The sequence below is a fragment of the Bufo bufo genome, chromosome 4 (assembly GCF_905171765.1).
Source record: "Bufo bufo chromosome 4, aBufBuf1.1, whole genome shotgun sequence".
In the NCBI taxonomy this organism is placed as follows: Eukaryota; Metazoa; Chordata; class Amphibia; order Anura; family Bufonidae; genus Bufo; species Bufo bufo.
The window spans coordinates 7,225,631-7,247,817 of NC_053392.1; the positions used below are offsets into that span (position 1 = coordinate 7,225,631).

The window sequence follows — 22,187 nt, forward strand, 5'->3', positions numbered from 1 at the left end:
ACAAATGGGAATTTGGTATATGATATTACTGTAGGGGAAAGCTTGGGCTCTAGTGATCACCAGTCAGTGTGGTTTACTATAAGTACAGTGACTGAGTCACACCACACAAAAACAAAAGTTTTAGATTTTAGAAAAACTGACTTTTCTAAAATTAGATTAGTGGTATACGAGTCCCTATCAGATTGGAACAGTTTCCTTGGAGTCCAGGAGAAATGGGACTACTTAAAAGTGGCACTATTGAAGGCAACAGAAAATTGCATTAGGCTTGTCAGTAAAAGCAAAAAAAGGAAGAGACCACTGTGGTACTCAGCAGAAGTTGCCAAAATCATTAAAAACAAAAAGATAGCATTTAGGAATTATAAAAAAAAAACAAAAAACAAGGATGACAGACAAATTTATAAGATTAGGCAGAGAGAGGCCAAACAAGTTATAAGAGCTTCTAAAGCACAGGCAGAAGAGAAATTAGCTCCGTCAGGGAAAAAAGGCGAGAAGGCATTCTTCAGATACATAAATGGAAACTAAAACAAGGAATTACTAAATTAAAAACAAAAGAAGGAAGGTATATGGAAGAAGATAAAGAACTAGCTGACGGCCTCAATGAATATTTCTGTTCAGTCTTTACAAAGGAAAATGAAGGAAAAGGACCTCAGTTAGGAAAGAAGACTAATGAATCTTTTGATGCATGTGTCTTTACAGAGGAAGAGGTTCTAAGTCAGCTGTCTAAAATTAATACAAATAAGTCACAGGGGCCTGATGGGATACACCCAAAGCTATTAAAAAAGAGCTCAGCGGTGAACTAGCAAAACCATTAACAGATTTATTTAACCAATCACTGGCCACAGGAGTCGTCCCAGAAGATTGGAAATTAGCAAATGTTGTGCCCATTCACAAGAAAGGTAGTAGGGAGGAATCGGGCAACTATAGGCCAGTAAGCCTGACATCAATAGTGGGGAAATTAATGGAAACCATACTTAAGGAGAGGATTGTGGAACATCTAAAATCCCATGGATTGAAAGATGAAAAACAGCATGGATTTGCTGAAAACAGCAAGGATCCACTAATGTCTGAGCTGTGAGAGCGGAGAAGAGCACTGCCCCCAACAGAGAGATGGAGGAGGAGACCACCGACTGCAGAGAGAGGAGCGGACCTCCAACTGACGCCCATCACAGGACATTACAGGAGAAGCTACAAAAGGAGAGGACTACAACTCCCAGCATGTCCAGCCTGTTATTATGTGATATCAGAGGACATTACAGGAGGAGGTAGGAGAGGACTACAACTCCCAGCATGTCCAGCCTGTTATTATGTGATATCAGAGGACATTACAGGAGGAGGGAGGAGAGGACTACAACTCCCAGCATGTCCAGCCTGTTATTATGTGATATCAGAGGACATTACAGGAGGAGGTAGGAGAGGACTACAACTCCCAGCATGTCCAGCCTGTTATTATGTGATATCAGAGGACATTACAGGAGGAGGTAGGAGAGGACTACAACTCCCAGCATGTCCAGCCTGTTATTATGTGATATCAGAGGACATTACAGGAGGAGGTAGGAGAGGACTACAACTCCCAGCATGTCCAGCCCGTTATTATGTGATATCAGAGGACATTACAGGAGGAGGTAGGAGAGGACTACAACTCCCAGCATGTCCAGCCTGTTATTATGTGATATCAGAGGACATTACAGGAGGAGGGAGGAGAGGACTACAACTCCCAGCATGTCCAGCCTGTTATTATGTGATATCAGAGGACATTACAGGAGGAGGTAGGAGAGGACTACAACTCCCAGCATGTCCAGCCTGTTATTATGTGATATCAGAGGACAGTACAGGAGGAGGTAGGAGAGGACTACAACTCCCAGCATGTCCAGCCTGTTATTATGTGATATCAGAGGACATTACAGGAGGAGGTAGGAGAGGACTACAACTCCCAGCATGTCCAGCCTGTTATTATGTGATATCAGAGGACATTACAGGAGGAGGTAGGAGAGGACTACAACTCCCAGCATGTCCAGCCTGTTATTATGTGATATCAGAGGACATTACAGGAGGAGGTAGGAGAGGACTGTTGTAATCACATGACGATGACGTCACCGCAGGTCCTGCACCACCAACTGTATGCTCTATTGAGCTCCGCCTCTTCCTGCTCTGATCACATGACAGTGACGTCACCGCAGGTCCTGTATCACCACCTGTCTGCACTGCTGAGCTCCGCCCCCTGCTCTGGTCCTGTTGATTAGTGCTGTGTGGTCCGGGCCAGAGAAGAAGAGAAGTATCTGCCCCCGGCCGCCATGATGGAGGCTCCCCTCCCAGGTAACAGGAGCTGGGGACGGGTCTAATCCGGGCTGACATTGCTGGATGTGCGGGGAGATTCCTGGCGGCTCCGCCCCTCACGTGACGTGACGGTCGTTGACTGTGCGAAGCTGAGTTCCCCCCCCTGCTCTGGTCACATGATAGTGACGTCACCGCAGGTCCTGTACCACCACCTGTCTGCACTGCTGAGCTCCGCCCCTTCCTTCTCTGGTCACATGACAGTGACGTCACCGCAGGTCCTCTACCACCACCTGTCTGCACTGCTGAGCTCCGCCCCCTGATCTGGTCACATGACGATGACGTCACCGCAGGTCCTTCGGCTCTCTGTCTCCATGGAGAAGCTGCCCCCGGCCGCCATGATGGAGGCTCCCCTCCCAGGTAACAGGACTGCTCCGGGCTGACACTGCTGGGTGTGCGGGGAGGTTCCCGGCGGCTCACTCTCGGCCATGGTTCCGGGCACATCTCGGGTAGACCCCCCTGGGTTATGCCTTGCACATATCAGTCCTCCCAGACTGCGGCAGACATGGCTCCCTGGGAGATGTGAGGGGTGAGGCAGGGCGGCCATCATGGAGACACGGGGCCGGCAGACCTTAGAGGCTCCTGTGCGGCCCCTGCCTCCGTCCATGTCTGGAACAGGTCCGCTGCGGCCACCGTCCAGGGGAGTAATGCGGCCTCTGTGGCCTCCTGGTCTGTCAGGGCGGTCACCACAGCCGGAGGGTCTGCTCTTCAATATGGCCGCCCGTTTAGGGAATGACAATGGGTGTAATGGCCGCCGTCCAGCCCCGGCATTGTATATAGGCTTACCTACAGAGCTCAGGAGGGCGCGGCTCCGCCAAATATCTCCGACATCAGGTTCTACACCAAACACAGACCTGGAGTCGTATAGATGTCCACCTCCTTGTCCTCACCCAGATTACACCCTGCAGGGACGTAGATGTCCTCACCCAGATTACACCCTGCAGGGATGTCGATGTCCTCACCCAGATTACACCCTGCAGGGATGTAGATGTCCTCAACCAGATTACACCCTGCAGGGACGTAGATGTCCTCGCCCAGATTACACCCTGCAGGAACGTAGATGTCCTCACCCGGATTACACCCTGCAGGGATGTAGATGTCCTCACCCAGATTACACCCTGCAGGGACGTAGATGTCCTCACCCAGATTACACCCTGCAGGGACGTAGATGTCCTCACCCAGATTAAACCCTGCAGGGATGTAGATGTCCTCACCCAGATTACACCCTGCAGGGATGTAGATGTCCTCACCCAGATTACACCCTGCAGGGATGTAGATGTCCTCGCCCAGATTACACCCTGCAGGGATGTAGATGTCCTCCCCCAGATTACACCCTGCAGGGATGTAGATGTCCTCCCCCAGATTACACCCTGCAGGGATGTAGATGTCCTCCCCCAGATTACACCCTGCAGGGATGTAGATGTCCTCACCCAGATTACACCCTGCACTGATGTAGATGTCCTCACCCAGATTACACCCTGCAGGGATGTAGATGTCCTCACCCAGATTACTCCCTGCACTGATGTAGATGTCCTCACCCAGATTACACCCTGCACTGATGTAGATGTCCTCACCCAGATTACACCCTGCAGTGATGTAGATGTCCTCACCCAGATTACACCCTGCAGCGATGTAGATGTCCTCACCCAGATTACACCCTGCAGGGATGTAGATGTCCTCACCCAGATTACACCCTGCAGGGATGTAGATGTCCTCACCCAGATTACACCCTGCAGGGATGTAGATGTCCTCACCCAGATTACACCCTGCAGGGATGTAGATGTCCTCACCCAGATTACACCCTGCAGGGATGTAGATGTCCTCACCCAGATTACACCCTGCAGGGATGTAGATGTCCTCACCCAGATTACACCCTGCAGGGATGTAGATGTTCTCACCCAGATTACACCCTGCAGGGATGTAGATGTCCTCACCCAGATTACACCCTGCAGGGATGTAGATGTCCTCACCCAGATTACACCCTGCAGCGATGTAGATGTCCTCACCCAGATTACACCCTGCAGGGATGTAGATGTCCTCACCCAGATTACACCCTGCAGGGATGTAGATGTCCTCACCCAGATTACACCCTGCAGCGATGTAGATGTCCTCACCCAGATTACACCCTGCAGGGATGTAGATGTCCTCACCCAGATTACACCCTGCGGGGATGTAGATGTCCTCACCCAGATTACACCCTGCGGGGATGTAGATGTCCTCACCCAGATTACACTCTGCAGGGATGCAGATGTCCTCACCCAGATTACACCCTGCAGGGATGCAGATGTCCTCACCCAGATTACACCCTGCAGGGATGTAGATGTCCTCACCCAGATAACACCCTGCAGGGATGCAGATGTCCTCACCCAGATTACACCCTGCAGGGATGTAGATGTCCTCACCCAGATTTCACCCTGCATCTGTACGGCGCTGAGATTTGTGACCCTGATACCGGCACCGTACATGTTCGACGCTGCTATCCTAAGGGTTGAAAGGAAATATATGTACGTCCCAATAACCGTTCTGCGGTGAATTGTGATTGTTATATTTCTTTTTTGGGATGTAGTTATAGGAAAAAGAATGCATCTTAATTGCCGTTCAGCGGTGAATTGTGATACATTTTTTATGGAGGGGTTTATTAATCAGAAAAAAATATATACCCTAATTGTTGTTCAGCGGTGAAGTAACATTGTACTACAGCCTTTTTTTGGGGGTATTATTTTAATTTAATCCTTTTATTATACAGTATGTCAGACAGACTGGTGACAGGCCCTTCACAGGGAAGGGGCAGTGGGCAGAATGTTTGTCGCAGGAAGCAGAAGGGGGGGGGGGCAGCAGGAGTCGCAGCGAGAGGCCTGAGCTCCCGCTGTCATCTAGCGGTCGTGTCTTGACCAGCAACCCAGCGGTGCTTGAATGATTGATCTGGAGGAGACATCCGCCGCTTCCTCCGGTAGGCGGGCAAGCAGTGTTGATGAGAGCAGCATGGGAGCTGATGTTGTGAGCGATCAGGCTCCTGGCCCTGAGACCGTTGAGGGGGACATCAGTGACGTGCAGACAGTAGCGGATGATGGTGATGAAGCCAATCGCACTTAGGATCCGGTTAAGACGGGGCTTCATCATTATCAGGAGAAGAGGGTGGCAGCTTGCGCGAGCGGCTGAGCCAGCAGGGTGGCAGCAGTGGGAGGTCGGGAGCCAAACGTGCCCGGGGTAGACCACCTGCTTCACAGGAGCCTACCGGCCTGGAAAGTAGCGGTGCAGGGGTTCATTGAGGTGGCAGGCAGTCAGTGCGGAGTGTTGGGGGGGAAAATGCCATACTCGGCGGTGTGGCTATTTTTTGTTAGGCTGCTGGAGAAGGTGAACATGGCCATTTACCAAATTTGTGGGCAGAAGGTGAAGTGTGGCCAGTGTGCCAATGTTGGCTCCACAGCCGTGCGTCAACACATGCAGCGTCACCATAAAGTGACCTCGGAGAAATGGCCGGATGCATGCTCACTTGCTTGCGTAGTGACAGCTGAATTGTCACCATTCGGCAGAGGATGACTTCTGGCTCTCCACCGTGTTAGACCCTCGCTACTGGTCGAAATTGGAGCCTTTTTTACAGCCGCTGAGAGGGAGGACAAACTGGACGACTATAGAGACATCCTATGTAGTCAGTCTGCGCCATCGCCCATCCTCATGCAGGTCTGCCCTGACCTTTGTGAAGATTATTCAGGCGTGGATCAGCCAGGATTTTTAAACACCAGTGCCTGATGCATCAGACTAGATCATATATGGTGCCACACCAACACTTTTACAAGAGACCTGTTTCTTCTAGCTACCTTCTTCAACTACTATTCTGATGCCACACCTGCTGCCAGGTGCTCCTACTGCCATCCACCATCTTCAGCTGGTATTGCCCCCCACCTACCCACTATGTCACTGGGCCACTCTGTGGTCTCCTCATGCTGCTGACACCTCACCACTATGTGGTCTCCTCATGCTGCTGCCACCTCACCACTATGTCATAAGGTCACTCTGTGGACTTCTCCTGCGGTTCCCACCCTCCCCACTTCATGACTGGGCCACTATTTTGCCTTTCGGCCTGGCTGACATCATTTATTTGACCCTTCTTCTGATCTGTCAGAAGAAAGAAAAAAAATGAGACGCACAACGGATCCTGTCTGTGTAGCAGCTGTAAGGCCTGTATGGTCGCATCAGAATTGGCTTATGATTTGGTAGCCAAAAGCAGGAGTGGGTACAAAACACAGAAGACATGCAAATATCCCATTCACGTGTCATCTCTGTTTTGGATCCACTCCTGCTTTTTTTTGGTATTAGTAATACTGATGGATGACTGACCAAATGCTGACCGAGTGAAGGCGGATGCTCCACAGACAGGATCCGTTTTTTGGGGGTTATTGTTCTGACGGATCAGAGGAAGGGCAAAATAATCAGTGACGTCACCACACACTTACTGCTGACCCTCTCTTCACTCTGTCGGGGGGCTCTACTTGTATAAGGGGTTAATAGAACAGGTTCTGTAGACATCTATGTGGAATCCGCTGACGACGGTGTAAAAGGAGCGCGCTTCTTCTTGGTGCTAATATCGACCTGTAAGGCTGAGTTCACACTGGAGTTATTTGGTCAGTTTTGTCCCCGTGACGGCCCCAATAAGTGACGTGTGCAGTGATTCTAAGAGCGACGCCTGTCATCTGCATGTCATACGGACTCACAGTATTATTTCACTGCCACAGCAGACTCCCTATGTGTGTTACTGCAAGGCACAGTGTTCTACACCGCTATACAGGCACAGTGCTCTACACCACTATACAGGCACAGTGTTCTACACCGCTATACAGGCACAGTGCTCTACACCGCTATACAGGCACAGTGCTCTACACCGCTATACAGGCACAGTGTTCTACACCTCTATACAGGCACAGTGTTCTACACCGCTATACAGGCACAGTGCTCTACACCACTATACAAGCACAGTGTTCTACATCCACTATAGAGGCACAGTGTTCTACACCGCTATACAGGCACAGTGTTCTACACCTCTATACAGGCACAGTGTTCTACACCGCTATACAGGCACAGTGCTCTACACCACTATACAAGCACAGTGTTCTACATCCACTATACAGGCACAGTGTTCTACACCGCTATACAGGCACAGTGTTCTACACCGCTATACAGGCACAGTGTTCTACACCGCTATACAGGCACAGTGTTCTACACCGCTATACAGGCACAGTGCTCTACACCGCTATACAGGCACAGTGTTCTACACCGCTATACAGGCACAGTGTTCTACACCGCTATACAGGCACAGTCTTCTACACCCCTATACAGGCACAGTGTTCTACACCGCTATACAGGCACAGTGTTCTACACCACTATCCAGGCACAGTGTTCTACACCACTGTACAGGCACAGTGTTCTACACCGCTATACAGGCACAGTGTTCTACACCGCTATACAGGCACAGTGTTCCACACCGCTATACAGGCACAGTGTTCTACACCGCTATACAGGCACAGTGTTCTACACCGCTATACAGGCACAGTGTTCCACACCACTATACGGGCACAGTGTTCTACACCACTATACAGGCGCAGTGTTCTACACCGCTATACAGGCACAGTGTTCCACACCCCTATACAGGCACAGTGTTCTACACCGCTATACAGGCACAGTGTTCTACACCGCTATACAGGTACAGTGTTCTACACCGCTATACAGGCACAGTGTTCCACACCACTATACAAGCACAGTGTTCTACACCGCTATACAGGCACAGTGTTCTACACCGCTATACAGGCACAGTGTTCTACACCGCTATACAGGCACAGTGTTCTACACCGCTATACAGGCACAGTGTTCTACACCGCTATACAGGCACAGTGTTCTACACTGCTATACAGGTACAGTGTTCTACACCGCTATACAGGCACAGTGTTCCACACCACTATACAGGCACAGTGTTCTACACCGCTATACAGGCACAGTGTTCTACACCGCTATACAGGCACAGTGCTCTACACCGCTATACAGGCACAGTGTTCTACACCGCTATACAGGCACAGTGTTCTACACCGCTATACAGGCACAGTGTTCTACACCGCTGTACAGGCACAGTGTTCTACACCGCTGTACAGGCACAGTGTTCTACACCGCTATACAGGCACAGTGTTCTACACCGCTATACAGGCACAGTGTTCTACACCGCTGTACAGGCACAGTGTTCTACACCGCTGTACAGGCACAGTGTTCTACACCGCTATACAGGCACAGTGTTCTACACCGCTGTACAGGCACAGTGTTCTACACCGCTGTACAGGCACAGTGTTCTACACCGCTATACAGGCACAGTGTTCTACACCGCTATACAGGTACAGTGTTCTACACCACTATACAGGGACAGTGTTCTACACCGCTATACAGGCACAGTGTTCTACACCGCTATACAGGCACAGTGTTCTACACTGCTATACAGGTACAGTGTTCTACACCGCTATACAGGCACAGTGTTCCACACCACTATACAGGCACAGTGTTCTACACCGCTATACAGGCACAGTGTTCTACACCACTATACAGGCACAGTGCTCTACACCGCTATACAGGCACAGTGTTCTACACCGCTATACAGGCACAGTGTTCTACACCGCTATACAGGCACAGTGTTCTACACCGCTGTACAGGCACAGTGTTCTACACCGCTGTACAGGCACAGTGTTCTACACCGCTATACAGGCACAGTGTTCTACACCGCTATACAGGCACAGTGTTCTACACCGCTGTACAGGCACAGTGTTCTACACCGCTGTACAGGCACAGTGTTCTACACCGCTATACAGGCACAGTGTTCTACACCGCTGTACAGGCACAGTGTTCTACACCGCTGTACAGGCACAGTACTCTACACCGCTGTACAGGCACAGTGTTCTACACCGCTATACAGGCACAGTGTTCTACACCGCTATACAGGTACAGTGTTCTACACCACTATACAGGCACAGTGTTCTACACCGCTATACAGGCACAGTGTTCTACACCGCTATACAGGCACAGTGTTCTACACCGATATACAGGCACAGTGTTCTACACCACTTTACAGGCACAGTGTTCTACACCCCTATACAGGCACAGTGTTCTACACCACTATACAGGCACAGTGTTCTACACCGCTATACAGGCACAGTGTTCTACACCGCTATACAGGCACAGTGTTCTACACCGCTATACAGGCACAGTGTTCTACACCACTATACAGGCACAGTGTTCTACACCGCTATACAGGCACAGTGTTCTACACCGCTATACAGGCGCAGTGTTCTACACCACTATACAGGCACAGTGTTCTACACCGCTATACAGGCACAGTGTTCTACACCACTATACAGGCACAGTGTTCTACACCGCTATACAGGCACAGTGTTCTACACCGCTATACAGGCACAGTACTCTACACCGCTATACAGGCACAGTGTTCTACACCTCTATACAGGCACAGTGCTCTACACCACTATACAGGCACAGTGTTCTACACCACTATTTTCTATTGCAAACCATGTATTTAACAATGTTACATGTATATTTATCATGATTGCTACTGATGCTGACCAACATTGGGATCTGCCGGCCGCAATGGATGGTCTTTGGCTATATTTCCATTTTTGCAAACACATTGTCAATCATTGTGTAATTTCAATACTACTTGCTAAAACATGATGGGCAGTAATGTGTCGTGATGCTGGGGGTCATTTTTCATTTTTTGTTTCACTTTATGTATTGGGATTGAACATGTATAGAATGCGGTTTTTAAAATATGATGGTATGGTCGCACTGTGCGGCTTTTGATGTCGAGAGAGTGTCTCGGTACTGCCGGGGTCAACGCGCTCGGGTCAATGTTCACACAGTGTGTTGCCAATTATATCAGTAATTGATGTAAGAAACTAAAGGGTGTGTCAAGGTGTGTGGCAACCTATGGAGTGACTGATTCCTTTCCCGTGGTGGGTGGAGGAATCTCTGACTCCCTTTAAATAGAAGGGCTACACTTGGCATGGTGTTACGACTAAGGGTGCTTACCCGAAACGCGTCAATTTTATGTCATGTGGAGGGTGGTGACGTCTGTCAACTTCATGTGAATATTAAAGGAAAGCTGATAGAGGAACTCTATTTGTCTCCGGGACCTTCTTTCTCCTTACCTGCAGCCTGCCATGGGAACACTTCCCTAGGGCCTCTGGAGCCGGGACCATATACTCTACTACGGAGGTGAGCTGGATCAAATGTTTATCTGTATACAGGCACAGTGCTCTACACCGCTATACAGGCACAGTGTTCTACACCGCTATACAGGCACAGTGTTCTACACCCCTATACAGGCACAGTGTTCTACACCACTATACAGGCACAGTGTTCTACACCGCTATACAGGCACAGTGTTCTACACCGCTATACAGGCACAGTGTTCTACACCACTATACGGGCACAGTGCTCTACACCGCTATACGGGCACAGTGTTCTACACCACTATACAGGCACAGTGCTCTACACCACTATACAGGCACAGTGTTCTACACCACTATACAGGCACAGTGTTCTACACCGCTATACAGGCACAGTGCTCTACACCACTATACAGGCACAGTGTCCTACACCACTATACAGGCACAGTGTTCTACACCGCTATACAGGCACAGTGTTCTACACCGCTATACAGGCACAGTGTTCTACACCGCTATACAGGCACAGTGTTCTACACCGCTATACAGGCACAGTGCTCTACACCGCTATACAGGCACAGTGTTCTACACCGCTATACAGGCACAGTGTTCTACACCGCTATACAGGCACAGTGTTCTACACCGCTATACAGGCACAGTGTTCTACACCGCTATACAGGCACAGTGTTCTACACCGCTATACGGGCACAGTGTTCTACACCGCTATACGGGCACAGTGTTCTACACCGCTATACGGGCACAGTGTTCTACACCGCTATACGGGCACAGTGTTCTACACCGCTATACGGGCACAGTGTTCTACACCGCTATACGGGCACAGTGTTCTACACCGCTATACAGGCACAGTGTTCTACACCGCTATACGGGCACAGTGTTCTACACCGCTATACAGGCACAGTGTTCTACACCGCTATACGGGCACAGTGTTCTACACCGCTATACGGGCACAGTGTTCTACACCGCTATACGGGCACAGTGTTCTACACCGCTATACAGGCACCGTGTTCTACACCGCTATACAGGATCTCTGCAGACAGGAAATAGCCGTTTATTAACACAATTCGCCACAAATAAATTCGGATCGAATCAAATTTTTCGGAAAATTCGGCGAACCGACCAAATCAAATTATTGAGAAATTCGCTCATCTCTAGAAGGGACCATTGTACCAGAGGCATTACGTATCCAGAGGGGAAAATACTGTACGAGGCCTAAAAAGGCACATAATGACTTTGGCAGCGACACTTTGGCTATGGCAGGGCTGGCCAACCTGCGGCTCTCCAGGTGGTGTAAAACTACAATTCCCATCATGCCCTGCTGTAGGCTGATAGTTGTAGACAGTCTGGGCATGCTGGGAGTTGTAGTTTTACAGCAGATGGAGAGTTGCAGGTTGGCAATCCCTGGGCTATGGCATCAAGTCTACTAGGGATGAGATCTTTAATGCCCAGAGACAGACCGTGACCTAAAATGGCGACTGTCATTGACAAAGCTGCAGTTTCTCCTTTGAAGCCTTACACCCATTTGAACTAAAAAAAGTGACTTTGACTTATAGAGGACCTTTCATGGATCCTGACTTTGTAAACTCATTGCTCTTACAGTAAAGAGTCCACAGTCTCACTGGTCTTACAGTAAAGAGTCCACATTCTCAATGGTCTTACAGTAAAGAGTCCATAGTCTCACTGCTCTTACAGTATAGAGTCCATAGTCTCACTGCTCTTACAGTAAAGAGTCCATAGTCTCACTGCTCTTACAGTAAAGAGTCCATAGTCTCACCGCTCTTACAGTATAGAGTCCATAGTCTCACTGCTCTTACCGTAAAGAGTCCATAGTCTCACTGCTCTTACCGTAAAGAGTCCATAGTCTCACTGCTCTTACAGTAAAGAGTCCATAGTCTCACTGCTGTTACAGTAAAGAGTCCATAGTCTCACCGCTCTTACAGTATAGAGTCCATAGTCTCACTGCTCTTACCGTAAAGAGTCCATAGTCTCACTGCTCTTACAGTAAAGAGTCCATAGTCTCACTGCTCTTACAGTATAGAGTCCATAGTCTCACTGCTCTTACAGTATAGAGTCCATAGTCTCACTGCTCTTACAGTAAAGAGTCCACAGTCTCACTGTTCTTACAGTAAAGAGTCCATAGTCTCAATGGTCTTACAGTAAAGAGTCCACAGTCTCGGTGCTCTCACGGTGGAGAGTCCACAGTCTCGGTGCTCTCACGGTGGAGAGTCCACAGTCTCGGTGCTCTCACGGTGGAGAGTCCACAGTCTCGGTGCTCTCACGGTGGAGAGTCCACAGTCTCGGTGCTCTCACGGTGGAGAGTCCACAGTCTCGGTGCTCTCACGGTGGAGAGTCCACAGTCTCGGTGCTCTCACGGTGGAGAGTCCACAGTCTCGGTGCTCTCACGGTGGAGAGTCCACAGTCTCGGTGCTCTCACGGTGGAGAGTCCACAGTCTCGGTGCTCTCACGGTGGAGAGTCCACAGTCTCGGTGCTCTCACGGTGGAGAGTCCACAGTCTCGGTGCTCTCACGGTGGAGAGTCCACAGTCTCGGTGCTCTCACGGTGGAGAGTCCACAGTCTCGGTGCTCTCACGGTGGAGAGTCCACAGTCTCGGTGCTCTCACGGTGGAGAGTCCACAGTCTCGGTGCTCTCACGGTGGAGAGTCCACAGTCTCGGTGCTCTCACGGTGGAGAGTCCACAGTCTCGGTGCTCTCACGGTGGAGAGTCCACAGTCTCGGTGCTCTCACGGTGGAGAGTCCACAGTCTCGGTGCTCTCACGGTGGAGAGTCCACAGTCTCGGTGCTCTCACGGTGGAGAGTCCACAGTCTCGGTGCTCTCACGGTGGAGAGTCCACAGTCTCGGTGCTCTCACGGTGGAGAGTCCACAGTCTCGGTGCTCTCACGGTGGAGAGTCCACAGTCTCGGTGCTCTCACGGTGGAGAGTCCACAGTCTCGGTGCTCTCACGGTGGAGAGTCCACAGTCTCGGTGCTCTCACGGTGGAGAGTCCACCGTCTCGGTGCTCTCACGGTGGAGAGCCCACGTAACACAAAGGGTTGCCCACTGTGGTTCTTGAATTTCAGTAGTCCCGTGGGAGATAGTCCTGGTTTGTAACACCATGGACTGTAGATGGAAGCCCTCCTCTCTGGAATTTGTACTTCAAAGGCCTCCAAGTCTGTCACTGAGAGAAAGAAAGACACAGATACAATGTCTCCAGGTGTGTTTTATATGTCTATACGGGGGGTCTCCTGCCCCAGTACTATACCAGTATGAACTGGTCTTCCCCAGTATGAACCCTAAATGACTCTACAGTAAAAGAGATGACAGAGGGATGTGCGAGACGTACGGGAAATGCAGAAGTCATCTTTATCAGGGATGTCAGTCCTGATATCGGGGGCGCTCTCGTCCCTCTATGGGGGTTCTGCTCTGATATCGGGAGGGGTGCTCTCCTTCCTCTTTGGGGGTTCAGCCCTGATAATTCGGAGGGGGGCGGTGCTCTTGTAAATCTGTGGAGGTTCTGCCTGGATATCGGGGTGCGCTATCGTTCCTCTATGGGGGTGATACTTTGGCAGGATTTTTCGGTCTCTCTTCCATTACTATGGGGGTACAAGCCTCATATCGGTGGGGGCGCTCTGATCACTCTATGGGGGTTCAGCCCTGATATCGGAGGGAGCTCTCTTCCCTTTATAGGGGTTCAGTCCTGATATCGGAGGGAGCTCTCTTCCCTTTATAGTGGTTCAGTCCTGATATCGGGGGCGCTCTCTTCCTTTTATAGGGGTTCAGTCCTGATATCGGGGGCGCTCTCATCCCTCTATGGAGGTTCAGTCCTGATTATCGGGGGAACGCTCTCGTCCTTCTATGGGGGTCACACTTTCTGAGGATTTTTCTTTTCCATTAGAAGCAGAAAACTGAAGGGTCAGAAATTCTCCTGGAAACTATAAAATGTCCGGTGAATCTGCGGCTCATAAACTGCTGCCGGCTGCCCATAGACTTCCAGGCTGCTGACTGCCAGACCCCAGTCATCCGGACACTCAGAGGGCAGCGGGGTGAACTCCACCCTAATCCACCCGCAGGTTCCTCTGCCGCATTTCCGGATCCACAAGAGGATTTACAAAGATGGCGGCTGACAGCAGAGTTCCTCCTCCTGTTTGTGGCGCTCAGTATTGTATTCAGTCTGTGTGTTATCTCCTATAGGTTCTGACTCCGGGAGGAGAAGTCCCCCCGAGAGATGTCCCCGTCCTCTGTATTCCCAGGACTGTCCAGAGGAGAAGCTCCCAGAGAACCATCAGGTAGATGGAGCTGAAGTCTCCCCAGAATCTGACCAGAAAGGGACTGAACCAAAGATCATTTTACATTTCTCTTCTTTAGGATGGAAATCTGATGGATATTAAGGCTGAGGTTAAAGATGAAGCAGAAGAGGAGACGGATTTATGGGGCGATCAGCAGGGTAAGGAGGGGGGCTGTCATGGGTCACCTGGATACTACTCCCATCATCTCATCACATGTAATAATCTCTCCTGTCCCTGTGTGTTTCCTACAGATGGATCCAGGAGGAGAAATCCCCCCGAGAGATGTCCCTGTCCTCTGTATTCCCAGGACTGTCCAGAGGAGAAGCTCCCAGAGAACCATCAGGTAGATGGAGCTGAGCCCTATTCACATCTATATAGGGGAATCCTGCAGTCATAGAGGGGTCATAGATTGTGGGGGTCTCTTATGTGGATCTGTTAGATTTCCCACCTGTCTGCTGTATTGTCCTGAATTGTTACAGATGACAAATCAGGGGGAAGATGTGACTGATATTAAAGTGGAGGATGAAGAAGAGCGGATGATGGGCGATCCCCCGTGTAAGAGTGAGGTGGAGGAGGACATTCCAGTCCATGTGACCACAGGTATGGAATCATGAATGGAGGAAGGTAATTGGGAGGTTTCTTATGGTGGAGCTCCACCTTAGAGCAGCAGTAAAGGAGCACTCCGGGCAGTGACCCAGCTTTGAGTCTTTAAATAGCAGGCTAATGGTTTTATACTAGTAAAGGCACCGGAGACATGTAGTAATGGCTGTTATACCTCAGGTAGGTGTCATCAGATGCCGGGTGTTATAGATGACATTACTACTACACTATAAAGGCTTGAGACATGTAGTAATGGCTGTTATACCTCAGGTAGGTGTCATCAGATGCCGGGTGTTATAGATGACATTACTACTACACTATAAAGGCTTGAGACATGTAGTAATGGCTGTTATACCTCAGGTAGGTGTCATCAGATGCCGGGTGTTATAGATGACATTACTTCTACACTATAAAGGCTGGAGACCTGTAGTAATGGCTGTTATACCTCAGGTAGGTGACATCAGATGCCGGGTGTTATAGATGACATTACTTCTACACTATAAAGGCTGGAGACCTGTAGTAATGGCTGTTATACCTCAGGTAGGTGTCATCAGATGCCGGGTGTTATAGATGACATTACTTCTACACTATAAAGGCTGGAGACATGTAGTAATTGCTGTTATACCTCAGGTAGGTGTCATCAGATGCCGGGTGTTATAGATGACATTACTTCTACACTATAAAGGCTGGAGACCTGTAGTAATGGCTGTTATACCTCAGGTAGGTGACATCAGATGCCCGGTGTTATAGATGACATTACTTCTACACTATAAAGGCTGGAGACCTGTAGTAATGGCTGTTATACCTCAGGTAGGTGTCATCAGATGCCGGGTGTTATAGATGACATTACTTCTACACTATAAAGGCTGGAGACATGTAGTAATTGCTGTTATACCTCAGGTAGGTGTCATCACCTCTAAGGCCTGTATTATAAGAACAGATTTTCTGACCATTCATTGGTCAGATGGCCTATTACACACACAGATCTTTTGTTATACACACCAAATATTGGTCTCATTGGACAAATATTATCTATTATTAACCCCTTCATGACGCAGCCATTTTTCACCTTAAGGGCCAGGCCATTTTTAGCAAATCTCACATGTTACTTTGTGGTAATAACTTTAAAACGCTTTTACTTATCCAGGCCATTCTGAGATTTTCTCGTCACATATTGTACTTCATGACAGTGGAAAAATTGAGTCAAAAAAATTTCATTTTTATTTATAAAATAATACCAAATTTACCCAAATTTTGGGAAAAAAAAAAACATGTTTTAGTGTCTCCATAGTCTGAGAGCCATATATTTTTTTTATTTTTTGGGCGATTGTCTGATGTAGGGGATCATTTTTTGCGGGATGAGGTGACGGTTTGACTGGTTTTATTTTGGTTTACATAAGACTTTTAAGATCACTTTTAATACCTTTTTTTTGGAAGTGAGGTGGGCAAAATTTCAATTTCATCATAGTTCTTTTTTTTTCTTTTTGGAGTTCATCGTGTGTGTAAAGTAACATGACTCTATCATAGATCAGGTCGTTACGGACGCGGTGATATCAAACATGTGTAGTGTATTACATTTTTTAATTTTTTTTAATCAGTGATAAATGTGCGACTATATAAGAAGAAATTTTTTATTTTATTTTGCGCCAGACCCGCTTGGTTGTTGAAGATCCGGTGGGTCTGATGCCTCTATAATACACTGCAGTACACTATATAGTGTACTGTAGTGTATTGTGACTTTACACACAGGCTGATCAGGCTGCTGCTGCCTTTAGCAGGAGGCTAATCAGGCTTTTATACCATGGCAAGCCGGAAGCCTGTGAAGGCGTCCGGTTGCCATGGTAACCATAGGACGCTGCCACCACAGAGTAGTGTCTGGTGGGGTAGGGAGCCCCCTTCCTCTGTGAACCCGTCAAATATCGGGTGGCTGCAATGGCACAGCAGCACCCGATGGGAGAGGGACAGAGCTCCCTCCCTGTTAACACTTTCCATACAGCAAATTATGGGTTATTATTTATGTGTGTGTGTGTGTGTATATATATATATATATATATATATATATATATATATATATATATACACTGCTCAAAAAAATAAAGGGAACACTTAAACAACACAATGTAACTCCAAGTCAATCACACTTCTGTGAAATCAAACTGTCCACTTAGGAACCAACACTGAGTGACAATCAATTTCACATGCTGTTGTGCAAATGGGATAGACAACAGGTGGAAATTATAGGCAATTAGCAAGACACCCCCAATAAAGAAGTGGTTCTGCAGGTGGTGACCACAGATCACTTCTCAGTTACTATGCTTCCTGGCTGATGTTTTGGTCACTTTTGAATGCTGGCGGTGCTTTCACTCTAGTGGTAGCATGAGACGGAGTCTACAACCCACACAAGTGGCTCAGGTAGTGCAGCTTATCCAGGATGGCACATCAATGCGAGTTGTGGCAAGAAGGTTTGCTGTGTCTGTCAGCATAGTGTCCAGAGCATGGAGGCGCTACCAGGAGACAGGCCAGTACATCAGGAGACGTGGAGGAGGCCGTAGGAGGGCAACAACCCAGCAGCAGGACCGCTACCTCCGCCTTTGTGCAAGGAGGAACAGGAGGAGCACTGCCAGAGCCCTGCAAAATGACCTCCAGCAAGCCACAAATGTGCATGTGTCTGCTCAAACGGTCAGAAACAGACTCCATGAGGGTGATATGAGGGCCCGACGTCCACAGGTAGGGGTTGTGCTTACAGCCCAACACCGTGCAGGATGTTTGGCATTTGCCAGAGAACACCAAGATTGGCAAATTCGCCACTGGCGCCCTGTGCTCTTCACAGATGAAAGCAGGTTCACACTGAGCACATGTGACAGACGTAACAGAGTCTTGAGACGCCGTGGAGAACGTTCTGCTGCCTACAACATCCTCCAGCATGACCGGTTTGGCAGTGGGTCAGTAATGGTGTGGGGTGGCATTTCTTTGGAGGGCCGCACAGCCCTCCATGTGCTCGCCAGAGGTAGCCTGACTGCCATTAGGTACCGAGATGAGATCCTCAGACCCCTTGTGAGACCATATGCTGGTGCGGTTGGCCCTGGGTTCCTCCTAATGCAAGACAATGCTAGACCTCATGTGGCTGGAGTGTGTCAGCAGTTCCTGCAAGACGAAGGCATTGATGCTATGGACTGGCCCGCCCATTCCCCAGACCTGAATCCAATTGAGCACATCTGGGACATCATGTCTCGCTCTATCCACCAACGTCACGTTGCACCACAGACTGTCCAGGAGTTGGCAAATGCTTTAGTCCAGGTCTGGGAGGAGATCCCTCAGGAGACCGTCCGCCACCTCATCAGGAGCATGCACAGGCGTTGTAGGGAGGTCATACAGGCACGTGGAGGCCACACACACTACTGAGCCTCATTTTGACTTGTTTTAAGGACATTACATCAAAGTTGGATCAGGCTGTAGTGTGTTTTTCCACTTTAATTTTGAGTGTGACTCCAAATCCAGACCTCCATGGGTTGAAAAATTTGATTTCCATTTTTTTATTTTTGTGTGATTTTGTTGTCAGCACATTCAACTATGTAAAGAACAAAGTATTTCAGAAGAATATTTAATTAACTCAGATCTAGGATGTGTTATTTGTGTGTTCCCTTTATTTTTTTGAGCAGTGTATATATATATATATGTAGAAAAATAATCGAAGGCAGCACACAAATCTCCATAAAAAGCAAAAGGGTATTTTATTCACCCATATGTGGATAGCAACGTTTCAGCTCCCTCTATGGAGCCTTTGTCAAGCCATAGTGTTCAGTGCAAAATCAGGTGCTTATAAAGCATGCAAATTTACAACAATCTAGTTACATAATTACAATCCAATTAGTACATAAATATAAAAAAATTCAGGTGAATCTCAATTACATATAGTGAAAATATGTACAGTGTAGTCAAACACTGCAATTTATACAGAACAGTGTCACAAGTGATAGTTAAAATCAACCATATAGATAGTTATGGTGCATACATGTGGTTAATGAGTCATCACTTACAGGTGCCCATACAAAAAATGTATACAACATAATCATTTACTTGTGGATATCCCATGTACATCGGAAGATCGCATGACTCGCTCGGCGTCCGGAACTCGGCACTACGCATGCGCGGGATGAGTTTCATCCCGCGAGATTGTCTAAGTGAGCAGAGACCAACGGCCCACAACCAAAATGGCCACGCGGCAACACAAGCGAACTGGGCATGCTCATTCCCCAAAGTGGGCGGGTATCGGGCTGCAGGCACGACAAACATGTGAGTAATCACATGACACTCACACTTGGCAACGGACCTGTCAAAATTTGTTTACTCAGTTACACAGCCGTAGCGCAGGGGGTCCAGCGGTCTGATCCAAATCAGTGGTGAACACCACTTCCACATATTACCACCTCATCCCCATGTTTATACACTCAGATTTATTACCTTTCGGCTCCATACACCATGTCCATTCACACCTGTACTCTCCGTCCATGCGACCTCCGTCTGGAAAACCAATCGGAGGCAGCAAAGTATAGAGGGTCCGGTGCACATAGATGTCCCCGTGAGGTGACTCCATGTCCCAGATCCCTCATAAGGAGAACCAAGCACTTGTGATCACTCAGTACATGCAGTCACCGTCCCCCCTGTGTGTATTATAGGGAAATTCGCTGCCACAGACCGCATGCGTCATCAGGCCCCACCCACAGCTGCGGGCCCCTGGTCTCCGCTCTTCCACTTGATGACGCATGCGGTCTGTGGCAGCGAATTTCCCTATAATACACACAGGGGGGACGGTGACTGCATGTACTGAGTGATCACAAGTGCTTGGTTCTCCTTATGAGGGATCTGGGACATGGAGTCACCTCACGGGGACATCTATGTGTACCGGACCCTCTATACTGAAACGTTGCTATCCACATATGGGTGAATAAAATACCCTTTTGCTTTTTATGGAGATTTGTGTGCCCCTTGGATTCTTTTTCTACATATATCTAATCAGGACCAAGTCCGTGGCCCTCTTCAAGGAATTGCACCTACTGAAAAATTTTGTGCTGCTCATCTACTTTTTACTTCATATATATATATATATATATATATATATATATATATATATACTTTTTAGAAGGTTCTGATCTTCACGTCACGGACTGTGGGGATCAGAACTTTTCAGCCGGCATTAGAATCCTCTGATTGGCTAGTCTGGCTCGGGACCGCCTTCATTGGTCCCGGGCTGGTTAGCTGAGATCCCTGGCTGGGGTCTCAGCGCTGTTACCAGATCTGCAGTAATGGTGACAGTTTAATTCCGTGACTTTATACTCGCCATGGAGCACCAAATAGCAGTGCTCCATGACGAGTATACACGTCAAATAGCACTAAGGGGTTAAAGCGCCATTCATTCATTCAAGATGGGGGCAAGATGATGAATTCTGTTTTATCCAAATTTTAGAAAGCGAGAGGAGGAGGAGGAGGATATGGAAGATAGGCATTGTGGGATTCTGGATAGTAAGGTGGTGATGTCTGGACCAGAGAGGTAGATTTGTGTGTCGTCAGCATAGGAGTGATACTGAAAACCATGGGACTCTGAGATGTCCCAGGCCAAAAGTGTAGATAGAGAAGAGCAGGGCTCCTAGGACAGAGCCTTACAAACAGTAGGAAACAGTCGGCACTCCTCTCCAGTGGTGTGGTGCTCGAGTCCAGGGTATGAAAAGACCCACTTCAGTATATAGACAAAAGACCGGCACTCACTATTCGAAGGTATTGTTGGCTTTATTCAAAGCATGGATACAGCATCACTCAGAGCAACACGTGTTTCGGCTCAACAATGAGCCTTTGTCAAGCATAGTGGAACTGAGTAACAAAGGAATTTAAGTAGAGCGCCATGACCGGCGTACAAACGTGGTGACGTCACGTTGCCATAGTAACATTGTATAGACAAAGTAAAAGAGTTGTAGCTGAAGACATTAGTCAATTAGTCAATCACTCAAATCGGTGATTGCAATGCTAAAATAAAATACTTACATTTATCAAAGGAAAAAAGAGGACAAAAAATAGGAGAAAAGAATAACAGGAAAAAGGTAAGCATGTGGTGCAAACATACGCCAAAGCCAATTAAACTCAACAAATAATAACAATCCATGTCCTGAGATATCTCCATCTCTTACAGACTAACCATAATTTCAAAAAGAAAATTTTTTTTTATACATATACATTTTAATTTTACATTATTTTCATAATTTTCAATTTTCATTTTTTCTGTGACTAAAAAAAGAAGAAAGCAAGAAAGAAAAGGAGAAAAAATTAATGAATAACCTCATAGGAAAGAACTCAATTCATAATCACGATTGAGACCTTTTGGTTCCAAAGTCTGCAAAGTGTGGATCCAAAAGCTTTCCCGTTTTTTAAGCATTAATAGCCTGTTGCCCCCTCTACGTGGTTGCTGGACCTGTTCAATAATTTGAAATCTTAATTGAGATATATTGTGAGAACATCTGTCAAAATGAAAGGGAATAGGTAATAACAGATTTTTCTTCCGTATACTGGACTTGTGATGGCTGAACCTATCTTTCATTCTGACAGATGTCTCTCCAACATATACCAAGCCACAGGGGCATTTTAACAGGTATACCACATAGTTGCTGTCACAAGTAAAAAATCCCTTGACCGGGAATTTTTTACCTGTGTGCGGATGGGAAAAAGTTTCACCTTTAATCACTGCTGAGCAGTGAAC

The 22,187-nt window shown here is 48.1% G+C and overlaps 2 protein-coding genes across 2 annotated transcripts in view; both read left to right on the plus strand.

Moving 5' to 3' along the window:
• Positions 1-22,187, plus strand: part of LOC120998324 (aspartic and glutamic acid-rich protein-like) — a 2,513,920-nt gene that overhangs the window by 650,935 nt on the left and 1,840,798 nt on the right. The gene's annotated exons all lie outside the window — the stretch shown is intronic.
• LOC120998330 (zinc finger protein OZF-like) overlaps positions 2,650-22,187 on the plus strand; it is a 354,466-nt gene continuing 334,928 nt past the window's right edge. The window contains exon 1 of the mRNA XM_040428990.1: positions 2,650-2,691. Coding sequence (XP_040284924.1) covers positions 2,670-2,691 — 22 coding nt within the window. The 5' untranslated portion in view covers positions 2,650-2,669. The remainder of the gene's footprint in view (positions 2,692-22,187) is intronic.